Source organism: Brugia malayi (genome assembly GCF_000002995.4).
Source record: "Brugia malayi strain FR3 genome assembly, contig: Bm_v4_Chr4_scaffold_001, whole genome shotgun sequence".
Classification (NCBI taxonomy): Eukaryota; Metazoa; Nematoda; class Chromadorea; order Rhabditida; family Onchocercidae; genus Brugia; species Brugia malayi.
Genome location: NW_025062478.1, coordinates 4,324,881 through 4,337,308, shown reverse-complemented (window position 1 = coordinate 4,337,308; position 12,428 = coordinate 4,324,881). Strand labels below are relative to the sequence as shown.

General features: G+C 25.7%; 4 protein-coding genes and 1 non-coding gene across 5 annotated transcripts; 2 read left to right on the top strand and 3 right to left on the bottom strand.

Annotated features, from left to right (window-relative positions):
- Nucleotides 1–140: 140 nt before the first annotated feature.
- Bm14625 lies at nucleotides 141–212 on the bottom strand. Its single transcript has one exon. It is a non-coding gene; the product is annotated as a tRNA-Met (tRNA).
- Bm17750 (Uncharacterized protein) lies at nucleotides 176–580 on the bottom strand (the record flags this gene model as incomplete). The annotated part of the gene is made up of 2 exons (XM_043081597.1): nucleotides 176–230; nucleotides 525–580. The coding sequence occupies 2 exons, from the start codon at nucleotides 578–580 to the stop codon at nucleotides 176–178; spliced, it is 111 nt and encodes a 36-aa protein (XP_042937531.1).
- A 1,837-nt stretch (nucleotides 581–2,417) lies between these two features.
- Nucleotides 2,418–4,388, top strand: Bm10605 (T-cell receptor beta chain ANA 11, putative; the record flags this gene model as incomplete). Its single annotated transcript, XM_001895929.2, has 5 exons — nucleotides 2,418–2,436; nucleotides 2,756–2,929; nucleotides 3,101–3,168; nucleotides 3,722–3,956; nucleotides 4,129–4,388. The coding sequence occupies 5 exons, from the start codon at nucleotides 2,418–2,420 to the stop codon at nucleotides 4,386–4,388; spliced, it is 756 nt and encodes a 251-aa protein (XP_001895964.2).
- A 2,381-nt stretch (nucleotides 4,389–6,769) lies between these two features.
- Bm10604 (Uncharacterized protein) lies at nucleotides 6,770–9,112 on the bottom strand (the record flags this gene model as incomplete). The annotated part of the gene is made up of 5 exons (XM_043081596.1): nucleotides 6,770–6,927; nucleotides 7,224–7,295; nucleotides 7,718–8,233; nucleotides 8,562–8,641; nucleotides 9,084–9,112. 5 exons carry the CDS (start codon nucleotides 9,110–9,112, stop codon nucleotides 6,770–6,772), a joined length of 855 nt encoding a protein of 284 aa, XP_042937530.1.
- Nucleotides 9,113–11,396: 2,284 nt separating this feature from the next.
- On the top strand, nucleotides 11,397–12,403 carry Bm10602 (uncharacterized protein; the record flags this gene model as incomplete). Its single annotated transcript, XM_043081595.1, has 4 exons — nucleotides 11,397–11,597; nucleotides 11,743–11,921; nucleotides 12,002–12,256; nucleotides 12,373–12,403. The coding sequence occupies 4 exons, from the start codon at nucleotides 11,397–11,399 to the stop codon at nucleotides 12,401–12,403; spliced, it is 666 nt and encodes a 221-aa protein (XP_042937529.1).
- Nucleotides 12,404–12,428: the final 25 nt, after the last annotated feature.

The window sequence follows — 12,428 nt, the reverse complement described above, 5'->3', positions numbered from 1 at the left end:
AAGCTACCATTCCGGACAATTGATGAAGTTCCGCTTCCGGAATTTACTTGAATCTTCTCATACGTTTCATTTCTTATTCTTCATTTCATACTCGACAAATCGAGTGAAATCATCATTTACGGTTGCAAAGCTAACGCAACTAGCAGCGAGTGGTTTCGATCCACCGACCTCTGGGTTATGGGCCCAGCACGCTTCCACTGCGCCACGCTGCTACAACCTTCAACACCTTCCTCAAAATTAAATTTTTAATAGACAAAATTAATTATCGTCGATGAAGTTATTTATCATTTCAGAAATTAGTTACCACTTAAAAAGTTTGTTATCGTCTGAGAAGTTAATTAACGCTTAGTATTTCTCTGAGAAGTTAATTACGGCTTTTTCCATACTTTTTAAAGCATATAGGAAATACAAGATGAAAATAATTGAAATTGAAATTTGGTAACAATTAACAGTGATTTGTTATATGAATGAATAAATTAATTCGAATAAATTAAAGAATAAATTAATTGTTAACTTAATATTACCTGATTTGGATGTGTATACTAGTTGTAGAAGATTGTTTGAAATTACACAAATGCATTTTGTAACTGTTTTCTTCTAGAATGAATATATTTGGAGATGAAATTCAGTAAAGCATTTTTTTCTGCTGAAACGAAAATGAGAACATTGATCAAATATTAACGATAAAATAACATTTTCTGTTTCCTTAGTGCAAGTAATAATAATAACGTTTTCATGGGATGCAATAATCCTGTCAAACTTTACATTTAACAATCTTTTCTTAAAACTAAAAAAAAAAAAGCTATTTAAGTACTTTGAAATATGCCAAAAATTTTGAGAATTTGTGTTTTAAGTTTTTTGCGATATTACTGAAATTAAAATTTAATCTTGCTGATTCTTTGAAAAAATCGACAATCAGAACACGTTTTATTTGCCTATTAAAAGCGATTAAATGATTTTATTTTGTTCATTATTTTCTCACACAATGATTACCAATTACTTAGCAATTCTCTAATTATTAAAGGAATACCTGAATTATTAGATAGATACCCGATTTATTAGAGGAATACCTGAATTATTGAAAGGTTGTCTAAATTATTAGGGTAATGCCTAAATTATTAATGATAATAATTAATAATAATATTAATAATAAAACAGAAATAATATTGAAAACAATTAGTGATGATCGCTGAAATCATTCGCAATCTTTGTTAGACTAAATGAAAATTTAAACTTTCTGAAACAGTTGTAACAATTACTTAAATTCTGTCCATTGATTTAGACTATAATTATTAGGTTATGATAATTATGATTGGTTGAATTGCTTACTTTTGTTATAAACAATAAGCATTTATCTTTTAGCAGATCGATTAGCAGCACTTTTTCACATCCTGAAATTATATCTAAATAGCGGTAAATTGTTAGTTACAATTATAGTTACTAGTTAAAGACTATCAAAAATATATCCTAGCATAATGATATAGGAATGATTAATACTTATCAGCTAATCAAATTTTATGAATTCAAAGAAAGCAACAATCACTGCTGCAAATGTATTAGCATAGTACGATGAAAGATATTTACGAGTTATTTATTAATTTATCATTAACAATGATAGCAACAAAGTTTCATTTCACCATACATCAATTTATACTCATAACTCATTAATTATTAATTACACCTATAAAGCTACTTAAGCAAATCTAACATAGGCAACAAATGAACAAATGAATTCCAATTTCATATAATTCTCATAACTTTCTATTTCCTTTCCCATTTCCATAATATAAAATTTTAAATTATATAAAAAATTCTGAATTATAAAATGATACCATTAAAATAGTGTCATTTTAATACTACTGGCGGAATTAATATTCAATGAAAAATGATATAGTTCGTTATATATAGTTATATATAAATGTTTAATTTTGTTTTATATTTTAATAAGTCTCATATATGAAGTACATGCTTAGCTCAATGTTTAATAACTTGTTTTTAAAAGTAAACTCAATTTTGTTAGTTACTCAAAAAAAAAAAAAAAAAAAAAAAAAAAAAAAACAGGCAATAGAGATATGCATGCAGCTTTCTGATTACTAAAAATTTAAATTGAAATAAGAATTTTTAAATGAAATTAGCTCGTAATTTTTGGCTTGTTATGAGCTACTTATATAAGCTTTGCTTCTGTGAACTAATGTCGCATCAACTTTATCACTTATTAATTTTGCTATTTATTATATAACTGCATTAAAAATTTTTTTGAACGTAGTAAAAGGTAATAAAATTTGTACAAAAATTTTAATGTTAAAGAAAAAATTTTTAATGTTTATTACAGCTTCTTCATAATTGCTGCTAAAAAAGTAATGCTAATTCGATCTGAGTATTTTTACATCCTTTTATTGCTTTTATTTGCTGCTGTAATGAAAGCTGCTAATTTGGGTTAGTCAAATTTTCATTTTAGTTTTAGATAAAAACATAAAAAAAAAAAATTGAAATGCTGTGAGTGAGCATAGAAAAGAAATGGGGTCAAAGTTGAAATGTCAAACCAGAGATTACAAAGTAGGTCGAAGCAATTATCATAATCATTCAAAATTAGTAGTGCACTTACTGATTTTTCTATGCATTGAGAAAATTTTCATTTAAAATCTTTTCAAAAAGATGACAGAAATTTTTTCAAGTAAAATTCTTTTCATACATTTTATTCAAATCTCAAAAGTAAAACTTTATTCAATAACTTTATCATATAATATGTTTTGAGCATGTGAGGATATTATGACAACAAATACTGGAAATGTAATATATTTGCAAGCTAACTATGCAACGAAACATGCGCCAGGGACAGCAGCGCTTATGTCATGCAAATTTGGTTATGTTAGCTCATTTCCTTTCCTGGTTTTTTGCCAATCAAATGGTAAATGGAATGATAAGCTTGGTCATTCTTTCTCTCATTTGAGTTTTTTTGCAATTAATTAAATATAATTTATTCTACGATTTTTAGATTTCATAATTTTTGATAAATTTCTTTCACTTCAAATCAGCTTATCATACAATGCATAATTCATTTTTAGCCTTATAATTAATTATCTTACCTTTAATATTTCAGGTGAATGCACATTAACTTCTAAGGCTTGTAAACCTCAAAATACTGCTTACAATGTTGTTTACATGCCTGTAAGCATTTTTTTAATAATATATATGTGTGCGTGTGTGTTCTTCACTTGACTTTTCAAATTTTTGGTTGTAAAATAATGCAATAAAGAAAAAGGAAAGCACGAAATAGTAGGAAATTACTCATAGCAATTACAGTTTAAAATTACTAATAAAGCAAAAGAAAGAACTTAAGTATATTAGAAATTTCTCGACTGGTATATTCTTCATTTGCATGCATATATGTATTTTACTCTGAGTAAGTGCATGAATTGCATGCTTTTTTATAAACCTACATTTTTCTTGCTTGTATAATAAGTAAAATTTCCAAATTCTACAGAAGTTCGTTCTCGTATTCAAAATGATTGAAGCAAAAAAGTTGATAAATACGAAAATGATTGATGGATATTTGTTCCTATTTACTTTAACTCGGCGTCTTGTAAATTTATGCATGCATGCATGAATGCAGTGCTTTATGTTATTTCAAAAAATTGCATTTTTAATCACATTTGAAGTCTTTTGCGTTTTTTTTTTATTTGTTAAATTTTTTTCTTTTTTTTTTTTTTTTTTTTTGTAGCCAGAAACCTCTGACAGATATCCATCCGGTACATTTGCAATATTGCATTGTTCGGTTGGCCAAGTACCAATTGGGCCGCTATCTGCTGTATGCTTGAATGGAAATTGGACTGCCGAACTGGGTTACTGCCAAGAATTGTTCGTGGGTGGCATTTCTAGTGCTGTGGATCGAAGAAGTTATGTCATAATTACTCAGCCGAATGGTTATATTCAATCAGATAGTAGCACACAGTCAGGTAGGTATACTGCAATAACATTCATCATAGCATCATAGCACTCAATTCACGACCATTTAACTATATATTATGATAACTTAACTATACTGTAATAATTTAATTATATTACAATGAATATGTCATTTTCATGTTCCAATTGTTATCACTCTTGATTCTCGAAATAATTTTTCAGCGATGACATCTGATGCTATCACTGTCAATGCAGAAGCAAAACAGTCGATTATGACAAATGCAACAATAACAGAAGCGCAAAATGAAACATTAACTGAAGCAATTTCAGATGTTTTTTATGACAAATACAATACTATTTCAGAACCAAATTTAGAAGAAACAAATACGACTGCAATTTTATCGCAACAGTTTATAGACAATAACGAATTGATCGATGAACCAGATAAAATGACAATAGTTTCAGTTCTAGCAGATGACTAATTCAACAAGAGATTCTTTCTCTCTCTCTCTCTCGGTCTCTCTGTATGTGTATGTACAACTAAAAATTATTCTTTAATTTTAACTTTGTAATAAAATTGATAATTTGCTGAGAAACGATAAATTCATTTTAAAAAAGTATATGAACTTTTTCAAATATCATTCAATATTCTTTAACTTCTTTTTTAACTTTAACTTTATAATAAAATGCTAATTTGCTAAACACTTAATTAAGAAAAATCCTTTTCAATAGTTAAATGATAATTTCATCTAAAAAATGTTATTTAAATCTACAAAAAATATTGCAAAAATCTGAAAAAAACTGATTGGTTGATTGATTAAAATTACTTCATACTTCTTTAAAACATTGATATTATCAAATTTTATCATCTAATACATTATCATTTAGATGTGTACTTGTTTAATTAAAATTGTAAACTGTACAATATTGCAATTCAATTCGGTTAAAATTGTTTTATACATAATCAGTTAAAATATATGAATAATTACTGCAGTAATTCATACATGTAAATATGCACAAATTTTAAAATAATATTTGTCATTGATTATAAGCGAATTTGTTTGCAGTGAACAAATCACAAATGTTTTGAATGATTTATTAAGTAAACTTTCTTTCATTTCTTATTTACCATCGTTACGTACTTGCGTTTTACCTTTTTGATCTTTCTTGAACATCCAATCCATTAAACCCATTTTGTATGCACCGATAGATGTCATTAGAGTTGTTACGGTGAGAATTATCATCTTATTGTTTAATTTACCTGTCATCATGATTCTACGTTTGGTATATGTGCCAGGAAATTAATTGTTCACGAAATTTGCTGAATGGATGCTTTTGAAGGATATAAATGTGACAATGTGACAGCACAGTAATCAAATTAATAGGGATAATGGAAATTGAGCAGCTTAAATTGAAAACAGTGATTAAATCATTGGAAAATTAAATATTTATACTTTTACAAGTTTGTAATTTATGGATAAATTTTTGAAATTATGCAAATATTATTTAGAAACATGTGATTTTATTCATTATTAAATTCAAATAGTTATAATTGGAAATGAATAAATTCAAAAATTATAATTGCAGCATATTTGTTTGACAAAAAAAAAATCATAATTTTATTCCATTGAAAATAATTTTAAATGAATTTAAAGACGAATTAATGCGATAATATAATGATATTTTGAAATAAATTAAAGAAAGTACTTTGAATAATAACCCTTTGATGAATCATTACATTACCTCTTTTTGCGTAAACAAAATAAATAAATAAAAGCATAAAAGTAAAATAGCAAATATGTTAGCAAGAAATAAAATATTTTACATTATGAAAAGCATTCAAACATAAAGCATAGGTATATTTAATTAGTTGCTTTAGTATGCCACTATTCAACAGGTAAATTGCTTACAAATGTAAACATCAGTAATCAGTAAAAACATCAGTAATTGTGATAAACTTTCACCAATCAGTTTATCAATCAATTTTTTGATGCATTATTTAATCATTATTATTAGTACCGCCGAATTATTTCAGTTAACATTGTTTAAATTATATTTTGACATTTTAATATCATTGTACTAGAATCTATGTATGATTACTTCATTTAAAATAAACGTTCAAATTAATATTGGTAAATAGAAATTAAAAAGATTGGCTAAATAATATTCCACCAATAATTTTTGAGTAAATTTCCTTTCTTTCATATACAATAAAGAAAAAAAGAATTTGTGAATACAAAAAATAATGAAAATTCAATATAAATGCAATAAGCGCCAAGCTCTTTTGACTTAAACAAATTCAGAATAATAGCTTATTTTTTCCCATGGCTTTAACTATTTATTGCTATTAGTGATTTGTTTTCATTTTGCAAATATTGAAACATTTGCTAATGCATAAATTTATTTAGCATTTTATGCTGCAATAAGTGTTAAAAGCTTTAATATGTCATAAACATATTCTAATATCAAATTAATTAATACTTTTACTTAATTTTTCATAAACAGAATGGTAGTAAATGATTTTATCATCATTTGTCTCAGAGATTAGCGATAATTGATGAACTATGTAAAAATTTATATAAGTAATATTTGGAAACAAATGATATGATATTTTTATGCGCCTAAAAAGGACATGTGAAGAAACATTTGCGCAAACATCAGATAACTTATTTGACATTTCAATGATTAAATATAAATCTGAATGAAAAAGTATATATGTTACAAAAGAAAAAAAAATCATTCAAATAAATTGGTTAAAAATAAAATGAAAAAGTAGGAGAAAATATTTATAAAAACTGAAATTTGTGAAGATTTAATATTTATACAGAAAATAAAATGTTTAAATTTAAATTTTTGATAAATATCATAATGCTTCATCAATCTGTCCACGTTGTAATGATGATCGCATTGGTTGTTGAAAAATGACACCAAATTTGATCAATAATATAAGCGCTAATGATGTAATCATGACAGTTGCGCTTACACCAAGCAACACTAATACAAATGCTGATCGTGGTTCTTCTGAATTTTCAGAATTGCTAATAAATCGTTTGGTATATTTGTGATAAAAAATAAAAGATGTAAAATAAATAGAAAATTTTGAACCAAATTTTAATTCTGAATATATCAAAATTACTGATATTGAATATTTTATTATTTATTCAAAATATATAATACATTAGCTAATTTTTAAATGTCCAAATTATTGATTTCAAATTTTGCTACGTATAAGTTTAATTTCATTTTTCGGTTAGGTTGTATATAAGTTCAAAAAAGAACAAAGGAAATGATCGATAAAAATTTACAACAAATATTACCTGTATCTGTTGGATTAATAGATAATTTGGGTTCACGAATAGGTGAAATTGGAGGTATGCTAATTCTAGAATCTATAATTAGTTGAATTCATTAAGCAGTTAATGAAAAAGTTTTTTTGAAAGTAATTATCAGTGGAATTCCAGTAATGCTAATGCATCCTTATGTATCTACAACTGATAAATTTCGGTTACTTCAAAACAATTTCAATTTTGTAAATATTTATTGGAAAAATTTTCTATTATCACAGTTATATTCAACAATGTGATTTAACGTATATTTCTGTATTAATGTTTATTTGATTCATTTATACATTTATATAAATGATAAGGATGTAAGATGATAAGCTTATTTCATCTATATTAAATAACTGAAAAGCTGAAAAGAATTTTTTTTTAAAAAAAAAGTGACAGTGATAATTAAATATGATTAGCAGTTATAATTTAACACTTTGCAAATTATACTAATAGAATTTTTTATTAAAAAAAAAGCTAACCAAATATGGTTGGTTGTATTTTTTCTCGCAATATTTTAGAAATGGTGGTAACAGTGGCATAAATTGTTGTTATTGTTGTTGATTTGGTTGATTTTACTTTCTGCGGTATCTTTGAAATGGAAATATTAGTGGAAGTTGTTGTTGCTTGTTTAACAGTTGGTTTTGTTGATTCAATGATTTTTGTGGTTAATACTATTGTTTCAGGAATAACAGTAATATTCATTGCTGTTGCTGTCGTTACTGTTGTTGTTCTTGCTGTTGTTGTTGTTGTTGTTGCTGTCGTTGTTGTTGTTGTTGTTGTTGTTGTTGTTGCTGTCGTTGTCGTTGTTGTTGTTGTTGTTGTTGTTGTTGTTGCTGTTGTTGTTTTTGTTGTTGTTGTTTTTGTTGTTGTTGCTGTTGTTGTTTTTGTTGTTGTTGTTATTGTTGTCGTTGCTGCTGTTGTTGTTGTTGTAATTTTCGCAGTAGTATTAGGAATATGAACAGCAGCAGCAATTGTCACTATTGGTGTCATAGTTGCTACAAATAATTATAATGAAAATTGCGAATTAGTAAAATTTAAATAAGCAAATTAATTAATTTATCAAAATTAATCTATCACAGCAAGCATATTTATTTATTAAAATAAATATGATAATTTGAGAGACAATGGTTATTAATGGCTTATAATGTTTGTTTTGATTATGAATAATTTAATTGAAATTGCAAAAATCGCTAATTGTTCACGTTCATTGATTTATTTGTTAAGAAGTTAATAAATAGAGAAGAAATTTGATAGTATCTTTTAGTAAACGATAATTTTTTTTTAATTCTATAATTGAATAAAATAAATTTAATAAGATTTTACTCTGATTCTTAATGAAACTTTCAACGAATGCAACAATAACAGCAGCAATAATGACCAGTTGCGCTCTCTGTTTAAACTTCCTGCATTTTCTAGCTAATTTTTATTTTGCTAACAAAACAAAGAAAAAATAAAATAATGTCACCCGTACACAGTAACACTTCTACTGTATTTTTTACCCAATACTCTACGTCATTTGCGCTTTTCTTCAAATAAAACTCATTACTAGCAATCAAATTTAACTAATTTTATATGCTTGTAGTAATCATTCATTTCAAAACGTTCAGTCTATTGTAACAATAATTTTTCTTTCTTTTTTTTTTTTTGCTCTCCGCCAATTTCCTAAATTTGTTGAAGAATGCTCAAAATACATTCTATCAGAATTTTTCTCTCTCATTTAATTATTTAATTGAAATATTACTAAATTAAGTTGGTAGGTCAATTTTAGGTTTGTTTAGCAAAGGATTATTATCAGATTTATAAATTAGAGTAAATTATCAAATTAACAATTTTATGCTAACTTACCGCTTATTTTCGCTACTACACAAAATCATTTTTTATCTTTCTTCTCGAAGTATAAACCAACCAATCGTTGCAGAAAAAAAAAATTACTGAAAACAATGACAAAAAAAAAAAAAAATTTCCATAAATACTGAAATAATTATAGGAAATTTGGTTGAATGAAAGTTAGTAAATTATAAAAAATTTTTTGCATGATTGGACAATTAAATTTAAATAATTTCCCATGAAAGTAGCAGTTTTTCAAAGCACGAAATGAAAATTACTACAAAATCAATTTGAAAAAAAAATCGAATTTTAAATTAAAACCAAAAATGTAAATTAGAAATTGAAATGGGATTAAATTAGAAATTGAGAAAAAGAATATTAGAACTTTATTTTCATCTTTCAATCACATCATTTAAAAGGTTTCATGTATGAAATATTTGGGAATGATGTAAATATGTCAACAAATGTTACACAAAATTAACTTTATTATTTTCTAATGAGATAATATAAATATTTTAGTATAAATTTAGGTATATTTCTGTTATTAATTAAAAAAAAAAAAACTTTTTAATTAAGTCTAAAACAGATACATATAAAATAATTATTCATCTATCCATAAGTGTTATTAACACTGAATTTTTATTATTAAGTCTGCGCTTTGCATTAAAGCAAATTTGAAAAAAAAAATGTAGAAGTAGGCAAAATTTTTGAATTTTAATTTGCATAGCAATTGCAATAAGTAATAAGCGAGGATGCAATAAGTATATAAAAGGGATAGAAGTAAAATTTCATTTATTATTGTAAATTATTTGTCATTGATAACAAGATTAACTGTAAGAGAATTAATTAATCGGTTCATTTTGAGACTAAAATATTTTGAGAAGGATGAGTGCGCTTTGCATTTTATTCATTTTGGGATTTATTGGTCTTGGCGTAGCATATTATCTTGGCTATTTGGATCAATATGTTGCAAAAATTAAACAATAGAAACGATGAAATGCAATATATCAGATAAAAGATATTTGACAAATTCTCTGAATTAAATTAAAATGATCCATATTTTTCCTTTTTCTTTGTATTATAATGTATAATATATATATAATGTATGTATTATATGTACTTCAAATTATTTGAAATAAACACTTATTCACTGGGCGAAATAAATTGCAAATTTAATTTCTTCTTTTATAATTCTGTCTGATCAGCAACTCATTCTCTTATTTGAACAATACCAAAAAAGTATAATGCATTCAATTAGAACAAAAAAAAAACATTCTCCTAATTTTCTTTAAAATTTGAGGAATTAAAAGAAATTCACATTGAACTATTTTGTGTGAAAATATATACCACTTCGAGTATTTGAAAATTAAAATATCTTGTTAGTAAAGAATGTGGGATAGGAATTAAAATGTGGAATTAAAATGTTTTTTTTTAGCAAAGAATATGAGATGAAAATTAAAATCTTTTTTTTTAGTAATTAAACATCCATTAATCATTCATTTCTCATTTGTGTAAGATTTGTTAATGTTCTTTAAAACAATGTTTGACAATCTGAATTTAATCTATAATTAAATTATTTGGTAAAAATTGATAAAAATTTTGATTCATTATGAATTGAATAATTAACTAAAACTTTTGCACTTATAACTAATTTGTCAGCAATGAAATTCATTTGAATTAATTAGAAAATCTAATGAATGCACTATTTATCATTCATTTATGTTTCGTTTTTTTTTCTCCTTCTTTTGTAACTTTTCCGTTAAACAAGACGTAAGCACAAGTGTCTAATGATTTTACAAAAGCAAATAATGAGAAACTGTAACATTTTATTTTCACTGTTTGCAATTTGAATTTCATAAAGCAATAAAATTATCAATTAATATGCACAAGAAGATGGCACTTTAAAATTTCTTCGAAAATTGAAATACTGAAAGATTAAAATTTCCATTCTATTATTTACTTATTTCATTGAGAAAAAACTTTTTCTAAATTAATTTCTTAAAATCATAATACTTTTCCTATTGGAATTAGAAATAAAATTCATCCATTGTCTCTTATTTTACATCATTTAAAAAAAAGAAAAATTTCAAAATTTAATGAAATGAATTGTTTCATTTACATTTATCGCTTAAGCAATTTCTTGGAATATGCAAATTTTTTAAAAATAAAGATAAATATTTATATAAACCAGCAAATAACGAAATACAATCATTGTTCATCAAAAGCCAGAAGTTAACTGATTTTCTTAACCCGTAATTCTGATTGGGTTTCGTATTCACGTTGATTTTACGTGTTCGTGTTCAATAATATTGCTTGCAATTGTGGGATAAAATGTCGGGGACAAAGCGACAAGCGGCATTAAGGCTAAGTGGTGCTAATCGTGCAAAACGAGGTGTAAAATTGAGCAAACCAATTCGAGACCGTGTAGCATGTCGTGATGAGTCACCAGAAATTCGAAGCGTTCGGAAAGGACGAATTCGTCTTGGTAGTGTTGCACCGTTGTTATCACGTCGAGCTAAAGCTCTTGCCATGGTAACAGAAGCATTTTTCATCAGTTAATTTCTTAACAAAAATTTATAATTTGAAGAGAAAAAAAGATTTGTTTTTTTCTTAAAATTTAATAATTGATGTTTTAAATAAAAGAAAGAACAGTTGTATTAAAATGAATGAATTTCAGAAGACACATTACAGTCACTACTCAGATGATGAAGACTCTGACGATAGTTGCACGGGCGATGGTGAGGAGAAGGACGAGGACGACGAGGAGAAAGATAATGATGAAGAATTTTATGATTATGATCAAAATCATCGATCATATAATCATCGTCGTACACCATCATATCATGTTAAGTGCATGTAATAAATTATCGTCTAATTTAATTCTGAAGAAAATTTAAAAAATTTTTGTAACTTTTTTTTCTTCAATATAAATTCAGGAAAGATTATGAGGAAGATTACGACGACGAGTTAGTTTCATCAACATCAAAGCATAATCGTACACAAGTTAAAAAGAAAAAAAAATTAAGTAAAACACGTAAAGCGACCACTGCTACGCCAACAATTTCAAATAGAACAAAATCGCTCACAAATGGAAAAGCTAAGAAAATTACTGCTCGATGTAATTCAAAAAAAACAAAAGCAGTACATAATGAGAAGACAATTCCATCTGGTCCAATAACACGTTCACGTAGGTATGATATTAAAATTAATTAAATTTTGTTTTCTTTCAAATAATTCCTCTTACTTTTTATAAATTATTTGACAATCATTTATCACTAAAAACTTTTGTATTTTATTAATTTTTAAGAGCAATGATGATGACCATGAATGATTATTAAACAGAAATTCAATAATAAATAAATC